Source organism: Boleophthalmus pectinirostris, unplaced genomic scaffold, assembly GCF_026225935.1.
Source record: "Boleophthalmus pectinirostris isolate CB_2022bp ecotype Guang Dong unplaced genomic scaffold, ASM2622593v1 HiC_scaffold_20, whole genome shotgun sequence".
Classification (NCBI taxonomy): domain Eukaryota; kingdom Metazoa; phylum Chordata; class Actinopteri; order Gobiiformes; family Gobiidae; genus Boleophthalmus; species Boleophthalmus pectinirostris.
The window spans coordinates 33,831,259-33,852,129 of record NW_026571153.1 but is presented as its reverse complement, the minus strand read 5'-3'; the positions used below and the strand labels follow the sequence as shown (position 1 = coordinate 33,852,129).

At 42.3% G+C, this 20,871-nt stretch overlaps 1 protein-coding gene across 3 annotated transcripts in view; it reads left to right on the top strand.

Annotated features, from left to right (window-relative positions):
• Positions 1 to 20,871, top strand: part of plcb3 (phospholipase C, beta 3 (phosphatidylinositol-specific)) — a 119,375-nt gene that overhangs the window by 26,267 nt on the left and 72,237 nt on the right. For all 3 annotated transcript variants that reach the window (XR_008632519.1, XM_055156110.1, XM_055156111.1), the window contains exon 2: positions 12,775 to 12,861. Coding sequence is in view for 2 of the 3 variants with exons in the window: in XM_055156110.1 (XP_055012085.1) it covers positions 12,775 to 12,861 (87 nt within the window). In the remaining variant the exon portion in view is untranslated. The remainder of the gene's footprint in view (positions 1 to 12,774; positions 12,862 to 20,871) is intronic.

The window sequence follows — 20,871 nt, the reverse complement described above, 5'->3', positions numbered from 1 at the left end:
GTAGTAAAATATGAGCCAGGCCTTGGCGTGGTTACTGGGATACTGCTGTTCGTTGCCGGGGCGACGTGGACATAGTTGCATGTCGTCTTGTCGCATTGGACATGCGCACGTCCCTCCCATTTGCTCCGCTGAGCGGAAGCATAGGCCCTACGCCCTGTCGGGCTCGGGCCTAATAAAATCGAGCAAAAACAATATATCCGAAAACATTAGAACAACATATTATACATTTTTGAAAGCTCTCGACCTTCCCCACGTCACCGTGGGGTCATTGGTGAGTGACGGGCACGTCTGGACCATCTCGTCGAGGTCGCCCCGACCTCCCATTGACTTCCATTCATTTTAGCAGTAGTAAATATGAGCCAGGCCTTGGGCGTGGGTTACTGGATACTGCTGTGGTGGGGGCGACCGTGGACAATGTTGCATGTCTCTTGTCACATTCGGACATGCGCACGTCGCTCCCATTCGCTCCGCTGAGCGAAGCATAGGCCCTACACCTGTTGGGGCTCGGGCCTATAATAATTCGAGAAAAACAATATATCCGAAAACTTTAGAACAACATATTATACGTTTTTGAAAGCTCTCGCCTTCCCCACGTCACCGTGGGTCATTGGGGTGACGGGCACTGAGGCGCTCGTCATTTCGCCATCTCGTCGAGGTCACCCATCGCCTTCCATTGACTTCCATTCATTTTACAGTAGTAAATATGGGCCAGGCTTGAGCGTGGTGCTGGGATACTGCTGTTCGTGCCGGGGCGACCGCGGACATAGTTGCCATGTCGTCTTGTCGCATTCGACATGCGCACGTCCCTTCCCATTCGCTAGGCTGACGGAAGCAAGGCCCTATGCCCTGTCGGAGCTCGGCCTAATAATAGAGAAGAAGAAGAATAATAATCCATGCGAGAACAATGTTCCGCTTTTTTTTTGCTCACAAACTATACATTTTCGGAAACCTCAGGCGCATTGCTACGTGATGCGAGGGTCCTGGTCACTACGGGCGAGTCACGTCGCGCCATTCCATTTTTCGGCCACTTGGGCGTTTCGCTGTGCGAAACTAATAGGCCCTTCGCCGGCCTGTCGGCGCTCGGGCCTAATAATAATTCGAGCAAAAACAATATATCTGAAAACTTTAGAACAACATATTATACGTTTTTTGAAAGCTTTCGACCTTCCCCACGTCACCGTGGGGTCATTGGTGAGTGACGGGCACTGACGTGCTCGTCATTCGCCATCTCGTCGAGGTCACCCATCGCCTTCCATTCATTTTAGCAGTAGTAAATATGGCTCAGGCCTTGGGCGTGGGTTACTGGGATACTGCTGTTCGTGCTGGGGGCGACCGTGGACAATGGTGCATGTCGTCTTGTCGCATTCGGACATGCGCACATTGCTCCCCATTCGCTCCGCTTAGCGGGAGCAATAGGCCCTACGCCCTGTCGGGGCTCGGGCCTAATAATAATAATAATTCGAGCAAAAACAATATTTCCGAAAATTTTAGAACTACATATTATACATTTTTTGAAAGCTCTCGACTTTCCCCACGTCACCGTGGGGTCATTGGTGAGTGACGGGCACGTCTGGACCATCTCGTCGGGGTCGCCCCCCGACCTCCCATTGACTTCCATTCATTTAGCAGTAGTAAATATGAGCCAGGCCTTGGGCGTGGGTTACTGGGATACTGCTGTTCGTGCCGGGGGCGACCGTGGACATAGTTGCATGTCATCTTGTTGCATTCGGACATGCGCACGCCGCTTCCCATTCGCTCCGCCTAGCGGAAGCAATAGGCCCTACGCCCTGTCGGGGCTCGGGCCTAACAAAATGATCCACAGGTGTCAGAGATTATATCTATCAGACACAAGCACAATATGTCTTCTTTCAAAGCATGTGGTTTGTAGTTCAGATTTTCTTACATTATAGTAGATTCTATGAAAGCAAACGGAAACCTCATAACGAATACTTGAATCTGATTGGTTGAAGCATCAGAACAGCAGAACAAGCCCAGAAATCAAACTTTAGTTAAAGGTTGTATGGAGGATTTTTTTTGTTTCAAATTGTCAATGATAGCATTATAGAGGTGCAGTAGCCTTGTAATTATATGAATGACCAAAAAAAGAGAATAAAAATTCATCAACTCTGGACGTGGTGGGGCCAGCTAAACATTTGCCAATAGATAACGACACTGCCTCGTTATCTGTTAGTTGATAGGCTGTCAATCAAACTCCCTACGTTTCTAGCATAACTGACTTGCCTGCGCGCTGCCATTACGTGGTTTACGTACGCCTGTCACGCAGTCCACGCAAGACGCACAGACGCTGTTTACTCCACCAACGCAACAGTTTTTAGCGGCTTTTTTGACCTATGTCTTCCTCGCAGTTAGCACAAAGTTTGTTGCAATGGCAGACAAGAATCTATGAGCAGTTCTCCACAAAAGAAAGTCCGTTTTTGAGGTCGCTGAAAGAAGAAGACAAGGGGAAAAGCAACAAAACCAAACTAAGGTGATTCTTGGAGATTCATTCCAGCGATGGTGCGACTGAAGTAGACGAAGGGTCTAAAGACTGACGCACTGGTCGCCAAATTACTCCTGGACAGGTAACTTCTGCTTATTATGAAAACGTATTTTATTTCCAAGAGCTAGACAAACACGAATGCGATATTCTATGTCTGAAAACGTAATTTTCAAGGCAAAGAAAGAGTCCGCTTGCTGCTGCATGTTGTAGCTAGTTCATTCGCACTGAATCTCCGCGCACCCTTCTCTGCACCCCTTCCTGTTCCTCTCCCCGCTGCCCGTTCCGCTCTTCCCCCTGCTCCTCACTTCTCCGCGAATGGAATCTCCGCGCACCGCTCCCCTCTCTCCTCTCCTCGCTCCCCGCTCCGCTCTTCTCCCTGCTCCTCATTTCTCGTCCGCGCACAAAATGTCCACGCACCCCCTCCCCCCGCTCCTCACTTCTCCGCCTTGCCTAACCAACACTGTAGTTAGTTGTTTACACATCATGTGCAGCGCGCCGGCTGTAAACAAACCTGTTTCTGGCGTAAGGAGGAGGAGGGAGGAGGCGTTTCTATGAAGGGAGCTGTAGGGGAGGGGGGGTGGTTTCACGCATCCGCAACATTTGAAAAAGGACAAACAGTCGCTGGATTTCTCGTTCCTTGGAAAATCCTCTATACAACCTTTAAATCCGGTTAAAGCTCAGATATCTTTCCCTCCATAAATGCACTCTGTGCTTCCCTCTGCATCATTCGAAAGTCTATATTGCTGCAAAATTAAGTTCATCTGTTGGCATTGCTATGTTTTGGTACATTTGGGGACTTGAAGATATATTAATCAAATTGTGACTGATCAGTTTGAGATAATGTGGGATTACGGTATGATATTTATGTAGAGTTTGTGATTCTAAATTCTATTTTTACTATTTCTTTCAAACATGGTGTCAATCTCATACATAGAGTTGGCTGAAACAATCATTTTAACAGTAGACTAATCAGCAATTATTTTATTTGTTAATTGTACATTGTTTTCATAGACGTGAATATTAATCAAATGAAAACAACAGAACAGAATCCTATCATTAAAACATAAGTCGCAATGCTTGTCAAAAAAAGTTTTCCTAAATTGTGCCGCCATACTTAGGGTTCTTTTGTTTTGACTCTATGCAAATATCAAGGCAATTTCCAGACTTTAAAAGACTGTACTTCCCACTGAGTGACAGCTGACTCAAAAGCTCTGTTTGAGTTTGACCCCTCCCCTTCTGGGTTTGACTGGCACTATAGAAAAGTACACAATAATTTCCATCCTCTTTACATAGAAGAGGGAAATGTCATAACTTGCCTGTGGGTGACTACAGTTTTGTTTTTACCGTTTTAGGTAAAGACCTTCAATATAAGAGTAGCATTTGTTTTGTATGTGCTTAGAATGAAGGATGGTAAACATTTTTTGCATTCTGTTTTTGATCATACTTTGAATCTGTCTTAATCATTTTAAGAGCGGCTACACTGAGCATATTTGGCATTACTATTAGCATGTACATAAGGATGTTAGTATCTGTTTACTGTCCAACCTGATGCTCAGAGCTGGAAGCACTGCACACCTCTTCTACACGTGTGCACACACACACACACACAATAGAGGGACAAGGAGGACGATCTTGAATGGAGATGCCAGTTCACAAAAGTGTCCCTGTGGACTTGGCCTGGAACGGAGGGTGGAGACAGATGCCTGGTCCCAGCACCATGAGAATGAGTGCAGCGCAGACTGACGGACACTTCAGTCGTGTCGTGTTAGAAGGGCAAGAGTAGGGTGATATTCTGATTTGATCTTAAACAGATATGTAAAACATGTCTTCAAAGGGCATATATTACACTATTTTCTGGTCCATGTTATAATGTTTCCTCATCGCAAATATATCTGGAGTTGTGTTTTGTTTCATTCACACATGTTTAACACACAAACCCTGCATATTTAGGGTGAGTTCTTTTTACAAACTGAAAACAATGGTTCACTTTGTGATGTCATGTGGTAATACAGGAAGTGTTCCATGTAGACAGACCAAAAAAAATGCAAACTACTGTTATATTTAACTTATTGGGGTCTTTTTAAAGACAATACAGTAGGAGGTGTATTTACCTTGTTGACATGTTTCAGCTGCTAACTGCTGAAGCATGTCAACAAGTTAAATACACATAATCACAATATGATTTAAATATCCATAATTTATCTGCTTTTAGATCTGTTGCTCATAACCATTTTCCATCCAATTTCAGCTATGACTGAACATGACTGAAAAAAGTGAAGTTAGTGAATTTTCTATATAATAAGACATTATACTTTTTGGTTGAGTAAAATGTATTGCTTAAAGGTGTTTTTTGAAGTTTCCTCATCACAAATATACCTGGACTTTTATTTGATTCAGTCATGTTTAACACACAAACCCTGTGTATTTAAGATCACTTCTCTCAAACTAAAAACACTCTGTCCACTGATTTTTTTTGAGCTTTTAACTTGAAAACTACTGCTTCATGACATCACAAAGTGGAACAGAGCATTTTTAGCTTTGGACATGTAGACAGCCCTAATAATGCCAGATTACTCAGTTGTTAATGTAATGAAACACAACTCCAGAAACTCCATCACCTGCTGTTGCCTTTTAAATGACAGAAAGTTGAAAATTAGCTTTTTCAATATGTCCCACTGCAGTAGTAGTTGTATAAGCCCTCTGTCCTGGTCTCATGATGTGCTTTGATTTCACGCCTTCTTCTCTTCTGTCTTCTCTCTATCCAAACCACGTTCTTGGTCTTCTGTTTCTTGACCTGATCTCCATTAGCCGACCCTGGAGCCTAAACTCAAGGTATGTTTAGGTGTTAAGTACTGCACAGACTTGAGGACCTGGTCTTTTCATTTTGAACAGCTTCACTGGATTCTCTCTCTCTCTCTGATTCTCTCTCTCTCTCTCTCTCTCTCTCTCTCTCTCTCTCTCTCTCTAATATATATATATATATATATATATATATATATATATATATATATATAGATATAGATAGATAGATATAGATAGATAGATAGATAGATAGATAGATAGATAGATAGATAGATATAGATATATAAACTACTCAAAACAATTAGGGGAACACTTCATTTTTGGGATATCACAGACATATATTGGTGCATTGGAGTTTTCCACCGCGCTAGTTTGGAACCTTAGCGACCTGTGAATCAGTTTCACTGCCTTTGACCCAATTGAAATAAACAAGGTCTAGACAGGACTGTCAAAAGCGAGCCAACCTCCAAATCTGGAGTGAGTTACCTAGTGGTAGCCACGACGATTTTGTGCTCCTGACCTTCCAAATCGTTATTTCTTTCTTGTTTGAGGAATTTCTGATCATTTTGACACTATTGCACACATAATGCATTAGCTCCAGCCTTGTGAAGTCACACAGGCAGTCCAGCTGCTGGAGGATGGATCATCTTTACGTCAGGTGGCCAGAAGGTTCAGAGTGTCTCCCAGTGTCATCTCCCGTGCATGGAGTTGCTTTAGAGAGATGGGCCAGTACTCCAGGAGGCCTGGACAAGGCCAAATAAGTGCCACCACCCAACAGCAGGACAGATTTCTCCGTATATTTGCGATGCGGTCTAGGAGAAGCACTGCTAGGTCCCTTCAAGGAGACTTTCAGCGGGCCACTGGAGTACGCATTTCTGACCAGACTGTCAGAAACAGACTCCACGAGGGTGGCATGAGGGCCAGGCGGCTGTTGGTTGGGCCGGTTCTCACCGCCCAGCACCGTGCAGCCCAACTGACCTTCAGCAGGGACCACCAGAATTGGCAAGTTCGCCACTGGCGCCCAGTACTGTTCACAGATGAAAGCAGGTTCACTTTAAGTGCATGTGACAGACGTGACTGAGTCTGGAGACGCTGTGGAGAGCGATATGCGGCATGCAACATCGTTCAGCATGACTCATTCGGTGGTGGGTCAGTTATGGTCTGGGGAGGCATATCTCTGGAGGGTCGCACAGACCTGCATGTGCTTAATCAAGGTACCATGACAGCTGTTAGGGATAGAGATGAAATCCTCAGACCCATTGTTCTACCCTACGCCGGTGCAGTGGGCCCCGGATTTCTTCTGGTACAGGAGAATGCCCGGCCTCATGTAGCCAGAGTGTGCCGCCAGTTTCTGGAGGAAGAGGGCATCAATGCTGTGGACTGGCCCTTGCGTTCTCTGGACCTGAACCCCATTGAGCACCTCTGGGACATTATGTATCGGCATATTTGGCAGCATCCAGCCACACCAGAGACTGTCCAGGAGCTTACCAATGTGCTGATCCAGGTCTGGCAGGAGATCCCCCAGGACACCATCCGCCGCCTCATCAGGAGCATGCCACAACGTTGTCGAGAGTGCATACAGGCTCGTGGAGGGCATAGCCCCTACTAAAGTGGCTGTGCAATGTGCTGTGCTGCAAATTCATCATTTCTTCCATTGTCATTTCTCCCTACAGTCACTTTGTTTTTCAACATCATTTCATAATTCGGTCCTCCAAGAGTTAACTTTTGTTCTTCTTGGCCAGTGTTCAGGGTACATTGGGAATTTAGTTTCAGTACAAAACTGTAACATTTGTGCATTCGACATTGAGTTTGGTAATAAAATACAAGTGTTCCCCTAATTGTTTTGAGCAGTTTCTATCTATCTATCTATATCTATCTATCTATCTATCTATCTATATATATATCTATATCTATATCTATAATATATATATATATATATATATATATATATATATCTATGTATCGATAGAGAGATAGAGATATATTATATTATATGAACTAGGGATGGGCATGATTAGTTGACTAATCGATAATTAATCGTTAAGAATTTTGTCGATTATGTTCATTTCTAATCGACAAACCGAATATAGGTTTCTGGCCATAGATATGAAGTTGCGTCTGACAGCGCAAAACACTGGAGTGGCGATCTCAGTCCCATGTTTGGGCTCTGGCACCTCCTTGGAGACACTGTACCACTCAGTGAGTGTGTTAACATGCACTTCTGTATCCCGGTCTCGTCATAGTGCGTGTTTACGCAGTATTTCATTCATTCAGTTACTGCAACATAAAGAGCTGCACCAAACCTGCACACGTACGATCTTTGAAAACATAATTTGCGACACACACACACAGAATTGACTCACCTTCAGCATCAACACCCCTCTGTCACAGAAAGAACACCTATATTCCACTGAGATCGTGTCCTTTAATCTGAAGTTGACCGCATCAAGAGTGTTTTTTTTTCTCCTCTTAGTTTATGTTAGTTTAAATTAGCCATGCAGTTTTGCGTTTTGTTTCTGTGAGACTTGCACAAAGCTGCATTAAACACATTCTAATGTCAAACGGGCTGATGTGACTCTAGAGTGGTTATGGTTTATATGTTGTAAAGTTGAGTTTATTTATGCAGATTAGTAACATTAATAATAATGATGATACTTATTATATAAAAAAACTTTAATGATTAATCGAAAATCGGTCATTAATTCTCCCGAAATTGATTAATAAAATTTCATTGAATGCCCATCCCTAATATGAACTGTAAAACTTCTGTTCTGTTATCTTGATGTGAACAATACATGTATAATCAATTTTAATTTTGTATAGCTTTAGGTACAGCTCACTGTAACAACAAACCGCTATCATAATTATGGTGACATTATGATAACCTGTCACAGTATTATATAGTGTGTGTAAAATGCAAACTTGTCCGTGTATCACTTGGCTGTGTGATTCCCTGCTCAAAGTCGTACGTGTGTGATGTCTTAGACAGTGAAGTATGAGTCATATGTGAGTGTGCTTGTGTGGGAGCTTGATGTTAATGACATGTTAAAGTGATCTGTCATTACACTGTGGAGAACGCACTCCAGAATCGAACGAACTTTTAGCCTCCACTCATTCTCCGCAATCTGCATTGTGGACATTGTCAGTGTTTATTACACTGTGGTGAACGCTCTCTAGAACTGCTAGAGCATCCTGTGTCATTTCATCACACTGTGAGGCATACACTGTGGAGGACTCTTCAGAACTGAACTTTCTTCAGAACTGTCATTACACTGTGTCGAATGCAAACCAGAACGTTCTAGCAGTTCTGGTTTGCAGAACTGCTAGAACGTTCTATCTTCACTTCTTGTCCTCTCACATTCTGCTGCTGCACTTGACTGCGTGTATTCTTTTCTTTTGTGTTGATTTAAATTTAAACTTGTGTGATTTTCACTATTAATATATCTGCTTGTTTTTGTTTGTTTTTACTATAGCATTATTTACATAAGTCACTTCTCATAATGTTGTAGGCTTTATTTTGTAATAAATTGTATGCTTCTATGCCTAAATCCATTGTTTTATTGCAGATTTATGCTACAAAGCAGAGGCTTTATACTATTACTATGACATGGGTTGGGTGATACTCAGTACGTTTACTTGCACAGGTAACTCGGAGTGTGCTGAACAATCAAATTCAAATTGTCTTGAAAAACATAATGCTCTTGTCCCAGTCTGCAGTTGAATGTCTTTCCTTATTAGTGCCTAATGTAAATGGCACTGTGCTGTTACATGCAGCCAATATCCCAGTCAAATCAATCAAATCACCATATGTGTTAGGAGATTTGTTTAATTTGAGATTTAAGTCATGACTCTTCAATCATAGTTCCTGGGTTTACATGCATATTGATAGTTGGGTTTAAATTGGACTAGGCCAAATGACTGTCCATCAAAATTGCAATGAAATTTTCCTTTATGTCTTGGTACAAAATTTCTTAAATCCCCCAAACACCAATGCCATATTGACCATATTAATATTACGGCCCGACCAATATATAGGTAGGCCGATATGATATTGCCGAAAATCTTGCAGATATTATCACGGCATGTGATACGTCGTTATAAAGCTTAGACTCTCTACATTATGTTCATTTAATCCAATTTACAGACAAATAAATGTCCTAATATGTGGTTCTACGTCAGTATTTATCTGCGGAGTCATTTGTCTGTGTGTGTGTCCGTACTGTCCCTGAACTCATGTCACTCACGTCACTCACGTCACTCACGTCACTCACGTCACTCACGTCACTCACGTCACTCACGTCACTCACGTGTGTTTGTTTACACCCGCAGACATAAATCCACGTGCAACACTGAGATTATTTTCTTTTTACGAACAATCGGTTTGAGTCTGGATTAAAAGTTGTATAAAGGATTTTCCAAGGAATGAGAAATCCAGCGACTGTCGTTTTTCAAATGTTGCGCATGCAACCCCCCCAGAAACAGGTTTGTTTCTAGAAAACAAGTACTCATCGCTGCAAATGACTTGTAAACAACTAACTACAGTGTTGGTTAGGCAAGGCGGAGAAGTGAGGAGCGGAGGGAGGGGGTGCATGGACATTTCGTGCACGGAGAAGAAGTGAGGAGCAGGGGTAAGAGCGGGGATCGGAGAGAAGAGAGGGGAGCGGTGCGCGGAGAAGAAGTGAGGAGCAGGGAGAAGAGCGGAACGGGGAGCAGGGAGAGGAGAGGGGAGCGGTGCAGAGAGGGGTGCGCGGAGATTCCGTGCGAATGAACTAGCTACAACACGCAGAAGCAAGCGGGCTCTTTCTTTGCATTGAAAATTACGTTTTCAGGCATAAGATATCGCATTGTGATGTGAGGAGGAGCCTGTGTGAGCACTGAGTATTGGAATGTCGACTTTGAAGCTAGTTTTGTTTTTTTCTCATTGGTTAGCGATTAGCTGCTGTAGCTCCCACACATAAACAGGCTGTTTTCTATTGGTCTATTGTAAAGTGACTATATTGGCCGTATATTTGTTTCTGAACCTGCATTGATATGTAAATGAGCTGTGAATAGACGTGTGATTGACATTTGCGCATATAATGAATTACTGTGGCGCGCACGCATTTACGGCTAAAGGCTAATAGCGGTAGTTTACTTTCTTTACAAGCTAGTAGTGTTGAATCGGTCACGAATGAAGCGGCTCTTAGAGCCGGCTCTTTGAAGTGAATGACGGGAGCCTGCTCCTTATTGGGAGCCGTGTTTTCTCTTTCTCTCCTTTTTTTCTCTTCACGTCGCGTGCAGACTCGTGGAAGTTTGTCAGCAGCAGCGGCTCAAAATTAAACTTTCAGAAATCTGCCTGTGCATAGGATAGAAAAATGTGCATATTTGGCTGTAGTTCAGCATAAAATAAATAAACTAGGACTAATCTTGGGCTTGAAAGAGAGAGAGAGATAGAAACTAAGTCCCGACACTCATTTCTGGTTTAGTCCTGCTTGCAACAAAATAATCTGAAGAGCCGGTTGGGAGCTGAAAGTGCCGGCTGCTTTAAGTGAGCCGAGCTAAAAGAGCCGGTTCTCTAAAATGAACTGGAATACCCATCACTAGTAGCTAGAATGTGATGCAAAAATGCCATTAGGCTGACCTACTGTCTGTAAATATGATGTAAAGAGGCAGAATAACAATAAATGTTGCCTAAATAAACCCAATTTAAAATCCACTAGAGCCAAACCTAAGTTTTTTAAACAATTCAAGATTTACAGTGAATTTTTACATCACTAAATATATCAGTGATTATATCGGCTATCGGCAGCTCAAATTTCCAATTTATCGGTATCATATCGGCCGCATCAAAATCTATATCGGTTGGGCCCTAATTAATATACTAGTATCTTGCACCTTTACTTTGATTCTTAAAAAGTTCCTGGGCACTGAATACCAGGCTTTGAAAATGTGAATCTGGATTTGAGATGTTTTGAATATGTTTAATTGAATTATTAAAAGAAGGGGTAATATGCAATCAGTGTTGGGGAAGTAACTTTAAAAAAGTAGTGTTTGCTCATTACTTCTTTAAAAAGTAATGCCGTACTAGTTTCCCTCTATGGAAACTAAGTAAAGTTTTAGTTTGGTGGTAAACTCTATTGGGCTAAATACTGGCATGAGACTGATAGTCCACAAGAAAGTTGAAAAGAATTTTGAAGAGAGTTCAGAGGACATGAAACCGTTCAGAGGTAAACGGGTGGGGAACTGCAGTCTGCCCGGGGGATTCAACTCGACAGGTAAGGAACGGCCAGTGCGCGAGGATACCCTCGAAGGATCTCTCCCTCTTCCTGTGAGGCGGAGCGTCTCGGCCGGCACTTGGGTTGGCCGGGAAAGACTCGAGGTGAAGATGGCACAACACTATCTGCTTTACAGCTCCTCCCGCCCGGACCTCGCTGCTTCCCAGGGCCGTGGGATTGGTGCCCGCTGTGCCTGCGTACACAGAAAAGTAATGCTGTTGAAAAAGGAACTATGTTTTGATACCAAATGTTCAGTAGTAGCCGCGTTACACTATTGGCAATCTGGACAGACTACTAGACAATATTACTCAAATTAAGATAAGTATCCTAAATTCAAGTAATTTTAATTATTCTTGAAATTCATTTTTGCATTTAATTGCCATGTTACTGCACTTAGAGAAAAGTGAAATTGCTGTTTTGCTTCCTGTCTGTTAACAGCTGTGACGTCTGTAGAATAGGAGGAGGTGGAGTGTTCAGTAAAGCATGCTGCCATGAGAGCAAGGAGCCAGCTGCTGTTTGGATCACTCCAGACTTTAAATGAAAATAAAAAAACAGCCATATAAATGGAGAAGTTAAGGGTGATCACTAATGAGGATGTTATTAGAGTAAACTAATCAAGTGTTATCTCTATTGTGATGTCAAGATTTTTGTAACATCGTTGGTGGTCAAATAAATTATGCATTCAGAACGTCCTAATTATTCATCATGATGAGTTTATAAGTGCTTTTCACTACTCTGAGACCAGAGCAGTTTTCTGTCATGGTAATGCTAACGACTAGCATGCCAAAGTGCACTTTCTGATTATCAGACAATAAAACATGAAAAAATCTGTGTCAAATATTGACATCGGCGGCCCATGCCTATACTGGAGACTTATATCGAAATTGGCTGATGCTGATACTGGAACAGATAGACCACCAATCCCTAATTTATTTTGTAAGTGTAGGAAATATCTATTTTCAATAAGCCCTTTTTTCAACATTTTAAAATATGTTTTCTTACCTAGCCTTAATATTCCTCCAAAACAGTTGATCACAATGCTCCATTGAGGTTGTTGCAGTCAAGTTGTTGTGAACATAGTCTCACTCAGATCCTCATAAGCAGCTCTCTGCTCCGTCTCCACACTTGTGCTTCAGTTTAAACTGTCTGAAAGTCCTGGGCTCATACAACATGCCCACAGCCCATTATCATGTCCTCATGTCTCTCTGTCCCCCACAGGAACCCAACAGTGGCCCCTCCACCCTGGTGACGCTCAAAGTGGACCCTGATGGATTTTTCCTTTACTGGACGGGAGGCTCCAACCAGGTACACACCCGCACTCCCACATGCATACTATTGCAGTGTTTATGCACGGTTAGGAGATGGGACAAAATAGAAGGACATGGCTTCTAGGAGACACTGCTGTATTTAAATGCAGCTCTGTCCATGCTTCAGGCTTTGTTGAACCCACACAAGAGCATTGGCTAGCATAAAGATTTGTTTGCATGTGAAAGCTCTAACGTGGCCCTCACAATGCTCCCTGCCATGTGTTGCTTTAAAGAGGGGTGACGTTTTTTTCAATAGAAAGTGAATTGGAGCTGATGGAGCCAGAAGCATGCCCATGCTCATTTCCTATTTGGAATGCCATACAATCTATGGTAATGGTAACATGGAGTTGCTATTGCTAGTTTAACAGTAGCATGGTGGAAGCTGCTTTGGACTTGTCTTGTGTCTATATACTGAAACTAGGCCGCAGTCCGTGTCATTCTGCTGCACGTTTTTCCACATGTGCTCACTCTTCACTCTTCTGTAAGATTTGAAATACTCCAGTGAGTCTGCGCTCCGATACCAGGTCAGTGTGGGCTGGAGGCTCCACGCTGACACTGTTTAGGGCCACAAGTGTAACGTATGTGTTCAGTGTGTGCCTGCTGCAGTGCTCTCAGCAGTTATGCACATGCTGAGCCGTGTGCGATGGCATTTTGACTGTGCAGGGATGTAAGTGTAAGTAAGTAAGTGACAGAATACAGCAATACAGAATATACAAAATATTCTGATATAAAATATACCTGCCACAATCATTACTATATACTTATCATTCAGTATGAACAATATATTTTATTGTGGTTACTTTTTCTTTGCAGTAGTGGGGAGATTTTTGCCATTTGTATGTTATTTAACGTAAGATTTAAGATGTAGAGAATAAATAACTCCTATGGCTAATTATTGGTCTCTATTTAGAAATTGGTTTGCTGGCATTTTCTTGCCTTGTGTGTCTGGCATAAGGTATTTTCAGTATTGCTTTTTATCATAGTTGTAGCAATATATCGTGCTTCAAAATCATCAGAAGCCGACTAAATTGGTTTTAAAAAGGTTCATTTTTGGCATATTGCTTGACTAAACTTAAATAATGTCAAAATAACCTCTGGCTTTGTACAGAATCTTATTGCACTCTTCACTTGCCGTAGATGTAGTCTTTCCAGGTACTATTCATTACACAACATAGTTATACGTCAGCTCTTCCTTTCCCCAAGAGATTCCAAAAGCACTTCTGAACAAAAAGAGGACAGGCCAACACAAATTCAGCTATTAATCAGAACACTCAGCGCATGCACAGATGACAGGGTATTTCGGATGGAACCTAATTCTCCTAATAGAGGGACTCAAAAGATATAATCTCCAGTGTACGCTTCCATTTCTCATCCGTCCAGCACTTTTGACTATGTGGGCTTGGAAACTGTTAATCAGATTTTTGTAGATCAGGGTTAATAATTGTTTTCGTCTGCAGGATGAAAAATTATGAAATGAGAATTTTCTGCATCAGAGGAGATAGAGGACAATAACGAGTTATGGACCAAGCGTTTATTTAGGGATTTTTTTTTTTTTTAAGGGGTGACCTGAGGTTCTATGTTTAATGGGAACAGACCATGTCAGTGTGACACGGTCTGAGGAGGTATTACATATTAAAGAGGAGGTGTTACACTTCTATATTCATTGCTATGTGTATTCATATTTAGATGACCATGTTACCTTTTTTTGTATAGATAATGCTATGTTCACCGAAAACAATGCATTAACATGTTTAATAAGTTTCAGTTTAGTTTTTGATGATATGAGTCCCCCCTCCATTTGCTCTCCTCACTAACTCACTCCCCCTTCAGAGTGATATCACATTACAATCAGCTTGCATTCCAGCTTGCATAAAAATATTGCACATCACATCACGTTTATGAAGTTGTACTGTATTGTTTTATATCCTGCTTTTGTATATTTATGGCAAGCTGTCTTGTTGGTGACGTAGGCTTGGGGGTTGAGTATTGGGCATGATTGTACAGCTAACTGGTGGTATCAGGGTTATGTTTTTGGGGTGGATGCTGTATCAGTGGCACATGTATGTGTGAGGTGGTTTCCTATCATGTTTCATGACATTGTCTTTCTGTTCTCATTCCCAGCATTGCTTTCTTCTCTGTAAACCTTCATACAATCCAGAGGGGTGTTGTTCAAGTCCCAGGACGTGTAGTGTTTGCAGAGTTCCCAAATTGCTGGGGTCTGTGGTGAGAGGCTGGCACAGTGGCTTGGCTGGAGACAGCAGACACTCCCTTGTTATTCTACACAGTAGGCCTGTGTCTGCAGCTGTGTTCTCCTGCTTCTGTTGTGTTCCTGGGCCATTGTATTGCACTTACAGTGGATTCAGCCTCTGCCTGTATGTGTCATGAGCAACACTCAAGTCCAAATATTTTACATGACTGGGGGGTTTATCACAGCTACCAGCAGTGGACCATGGCCTTGGGACCAGCTAACTATCAGATAGCCTGTTAATGCCAAAGTGATAATTTACCACCTCTAAGTCTAAGAAGAGACAGTGTGGCTTGCCTCCTCTTCCATGTGCCAGTCCATAGAACAGGCTCTTGCTATTTTGTTTTCCTCTATAGATCTCATTAATAGAGCTTGACCGATATATTGGTTGGCCGATATTATCGGCCGATATGGACACCTGGAGGCATATCGGCTATCGGCTGATATGTTTGCTGATATGGGCCGATATTTCCCATGGTCATGTTATACTTCGTTATAAATCTTAGACTCTCTACATTATGTTCATTTAATCCAATTTACAGTCAGATAAATGTCCTAATATGTGTCTCCGCATCAGTATTTATCCACGGAGCCATTTGTCTGTGTGTGTCTGTACTTTCCCTGAACACATCCCCAGAGTCGCGTCACTCACGTGTGTTTGTTTACACCTGCAGACACAGATCCAAACACTGAGATTATATTCTTTTTACGGACAATCGGTGTGAGTCTGGATTAAAAGGACATTTATTAGTGCAGATTTGTGATGTGAGGAGGAGCCTGTATGAGCGGTGAGTGTTGGAAATATGTCGACTTTGAAGCTAGGTTTGGTTATTGGTTAGCGATTAGCTGCTGTAGCTCTCACACATAAACTAGCTGTTTTCTATTGGCCTATTGTAAAGTGACTATATTGGCTGTATATTTGTTACTGAACCTGCATTGATATGTAAATGAGCTGTGAATAGACGTGTGAATGATGATACTTGCGCATATAATTAATTACCGCGGCGCGCAGCATTTTTGCTAGCTAGTAGTTATGGGTCAGTCGCGAACGAAACGGCTCTTAGAGCCGGCTGTTTGAAGCGAACAACGGGAGCCTGATCCGTATTGGGATTGGGAGCCGTGTTTTCTCTTTCTCTCACTTTTTTCTCTTCATGATGCGTGCAGACTTGTGGTAGTTTGACAGCGGCAGCGGCTGAAAACGAAACTTTAAGAAATCTGCGTGTGCGTAGGATAGAAAAAACGTGCATATTTGGCTGTAGTTCAGCATAAAATAAATAAACTAGGACTAATCTTGGGCTCGAGAGAGAGAGAGAGATAGACCGAGTTCCGACATTCAGTTCTGGTTTAGTCCTGGTTGCAACAAAACAATCTGAAGAGCCGCTTAGGACTCAAAAGAACCAGCCGCTTTTAGTGAACCGAGAAAAAGAGCCGGTTCTCTAAAAAGAACTGGAATACCCATCACTAGTAGCTAGAATGTGATGCAAAAAATGCCATTAGGCCGACGTACTGTCTGTAAATATGACGTAAAGAGTCAGAATAACAATAAATGTTGCTTAAATAAACCCAATTTAAAATCAACTAGAGCCAAACCTAAGTTTTTTTTAAACAATTCAAGATTTACAGTGAATTTTTACATCACTAAATATATCGGCGATTACATCGGCAGCTCCAACTTCCATTATATCGGTTTCATATCGGCCGCAACAAAATCCATATCGGTCGGGCTCTACTCATTAAGCTATAGTTGTAGTTGCAAAGTAGAGCCCGACCGATATGGATTTTGTTGTGGCCGATATGAAACTGATATAATGGGAGTTGGCGCTGCCGATAGCCGATATAATCGCCGATATATTTAGTGATGTAAAAATTCACTGTGAATCTTGAATTGTTTAAAAAACTTAGGTTTGGCTCTAGTGGATTCTAAATTGGGTTTATTTAGGCAACATTTATTGTTATTCTGACTCTTTACGTCATATTTACACACAGTAGATTGGCCTAATGGCATTTTTGCATCACATTCTAGCTACTAGTGATGGGTATTCCAGTTTTTTTTTTTGGAGAACCGGCTCTTTTAGCTCGGCTCACTAAAGCAGCCGGCTCTTTCGGCTCCCAAGCGACTCTTGAGATTGTTTTGTTGCAAGCAGGACTAAACCAGAACTGAACCAGGACTGAAAAAGGACTAAACCAGGACTAAAACAGATTTAAACCATGTGTAAAACAGGACTAAACCAGAACTGAACCAGGACTGAGTGTCTCTCCTTCACTCGAGCCCAAGATCAGTCCTGGTTTATTCATTTTATGTTGAACTACAGCCAAATATGCACTTTTTAAAAAATCCTATGCACACGCAGATTTCTGAACGTTTCGTTTTCAGCCGCTGCTGCTGTCAAACTACGGGTCTACAAGCGGCTTGAAGAGAAAAAGTGAGAAAAAGAGAAAACACGGCTCCCAATAAGAAACATGCTCCCGTCGTTCACTTCAAAGAGCCGGCTCTAAGAGCCGCTTCGATCGCGACCGACCCATAACTCCTAGCCAGAAAAGAAACCTAATGCCTTTAGCCGTAAAAACGTGGGCGCCGCAGTAATTAATTATATGCATAAATGTGGATCATTCACACGTCTATTCACAGCTCATTTACATATCAATGCTGGTCCAGTAACAAATATACGGACAATACAGTCACTTTACAATAGGCCAATAGAAAACATCCTGTTTATGTGCAGGAGCTACAGCAGCTAATCGCTAACCAATAACCAAAACTAGCTTCAAAGTCGATGTATTTCCAACACTCACCGCTCACGCAGGCTCCTCCACACATCACAAGTCTGCACTAATAAAAGTCCTTAATCCAGACTCAAACCGATTGTCCATAAAAATAATATAATCTCAGTGTTGCGCACCGCTGCGGGTGTGAACAAACACACGTGAGTGAAGTGACGTGACTCTGTGGTGTGTTCAGGGACAGTACGGACACAGAAAACAGACAAATTACACTGCAAATAAATACTGATGCGGAGCCACATATTAGGACATTTATCTGTCTATAAATTGGATTAAATGAACTTAATGTAGAGAGTCTTAGCTTTATAAGGAGGAATAACATGCCCACGTGAAATATCGGCCCATATCAGCAAGCATATCGGCCACTTATTGTACATGTCAAGCCACCCAGTGTTTAGTGTTTAATGTCTTATTCTAAGTGACAGTTCACCCTTTTATCCAATAAACATGTTATGCCCTTCAGATAAGCTCTACTTTGGCATAGTGCAGGGAGCTCCTAGCAGAAAGTGTCAGACAGTGCAGGCAAAGACCCAAACTAAAATAGCAGAATGCAATTCAACAGATTACAGCAGACTTTTAATGGATATTTATATTCAGGCAAACATTTTAGGGGAATTTTTGCTTCCCTTGTAAGTCAGGGGGATTTTGTCACACCAGTCAACACAAGACTGCAAATATGAGGTACAGGGTCTATTTTCTGGGGTCTGGAGTTTGTAGGTACAGTTGGGTCATTTGACCCTCCCTCCTGCATGGGCCATGAGAAGTGGGTTACGTCAGTTATGGAACTGCCCTTAGGGTCCCTCTTGAGTTCCCTTTTAACACCTTCATTAAACCTGTAATTATCTGTAATTGATTGACTATAGACCTGATGTCCATTAAGTAGGGCACACGAGTCACACACAGCTGAATTTCATTACTTGGAATCTGTAAAGTTGCGAAAAACAGTCAAAGGTTTTATGAATCTTAAGACATACTGACTCTCATGCAGAAGTTTGGCTCAATTCTGAAAGCACTGGTCTGCCTACTTGACCAGCCAGTCCCATTTTGTGCTGAACAGGCTGGAACCAGACCTCAAACCTCCGTCCTAACTTGGGACGGTCCAACCACAGCTGCTAATTTGAAGCACATTGTGTCTTAAATATGGAAGACAACTTCCCTCCAAAATGTTTGTTTCACTCAGAACAAAAGATACAACTTTTTTACCTGGAATAAATAAGAGTTTGGTGCTTCACTGATTATGCAGGATTGTGCAGAACTGATTGTGTTTCTCTGTCCTCTTTGTTTTGTCTTTTTTTTTTTCTCTCATTTTTTATTTATTTTTTGGTTTGTTTTTTACTTGTAAACTGCCATGTTTCTTTTAATCTTAACTGACCATATGTTTGTCTGGTAGGTTAAGACACCTGTCAATCTTGCTGAGAACAGGGATCAGGGGTCAGTTTGTAAAGTTCTGTCAGCAGACTAGTGCCAGTACCAGAATTGAGAAAAAACCTCTGGATTTAGGTCTCTTAAAATAGCTTACAATTACTCTAATTTAAATCCAATTGAGATCTAAGAGTAGTAAATGATAAGTAATTAGTTTAGTGCTATTTAATGGAGAGGTTTCCACCCAATTCACTATCAGTAAAAACATGTGGTTTAGAACAGTCAAAGACATAAGAATAAGAAATTTGTGTTAATTTACACAGGTTCAAAGTCTACCTTTTAAATAAGAAAAAAATTAATTGAAAATCATGCCCCACTCAAGGAGTTAGAAAATCATGCCCCCCCCCGCAACGAGATGACATTCCATGCCCCAAGAGCCAGTCTCCATGTCCGGAGATCCAATCGCCCAGATCTCCCTCTCCGGGTGGGTGAAGAGTCCTTGCCTCAAGTGGAGGAGCTCAAGTATCTCAGGGTCTTGTTCACGAGTGAGGGGAGGATGAAGTGTGAGATTGACAGGTGGATCGGTGCAGCGTCTGCAGTGATGTGGTCGCTGTATCGGACCGTTGTGAAGAGGGAGCTGAGCCGAAAGGCGACGCTCTCGATTTTACCACTCAGTCTACATTCCTCCTCTCACCTATGGTCATGAGCTCTGGGAAATGACCAAAAGGACGAGATCACAAATACAAGCTGTTGAAATGACTTTCGTCCGCATGGTGGCTGGGCGCTTGTTACGGCTCGCGGCCTGGCTCTGGCTCTGCAATGCCTGGCACTCCTCGTTTACTTTACCGCTTCTATCCTCCATATTTGCATGTCCTATGTGGTACCTGACACCTGATTGGTGGAGTGTGGTTCTGTCGCTGTTGGGCTGGCGCTGACATCCATTGTGCTGTGGTTGGAGGATTGACAGCCCGTTTCTCCAATCCCCTTTCTACACAACTGTCTCCTTGACCAATAAAAGTGGTGTGCGCCTGTCCCTCCTCGTTCGCTAGTTGCCTCCCTTTGTTATTGTGAATTGTGTGTAATCGAACTGTAGGGGTCGTTATTGACCTATTTTTTGTTACTATTGCCAATTTGGCTCGGCCCTTGGGCAGTTGTTTTTTTTATTTGATTTTAACTTATCCCATCTGAGGAGTTGTTTAGTTAAATTATTTGGAAATTTGGAAATTCTGATTTATCAAGTGTAAAACACCTTTTTTTTGGTTATTGTACTTAGTTACTTTCACTTTATAAAAACCATATACTTTACATCATATCTGGTTTGTGTTACTTTCCTTTGTTGCTGTGGCTACGTTCAGACTGCAGGACTTAATGCTCAATTCAGATTTTTTTTGTGAAATCCGATGTTTTTGCGAGGTCGTTCACATTTCCAATTAAATACGACTAGTGTGTGATCTCCAGTGTGAACATTAAACGGCCCAAAAGTGTCCCGCATGTGCAATGTAGACACAATGACGTCAACCACAGCAAGCGTGCTCTGTGTTTACGGAAGTCGTCCAAACATGGACGCGAGCATTGAGCACCTGGAGATTTTAAAGTTCCTCTCGTACCGGAGCCAGAACA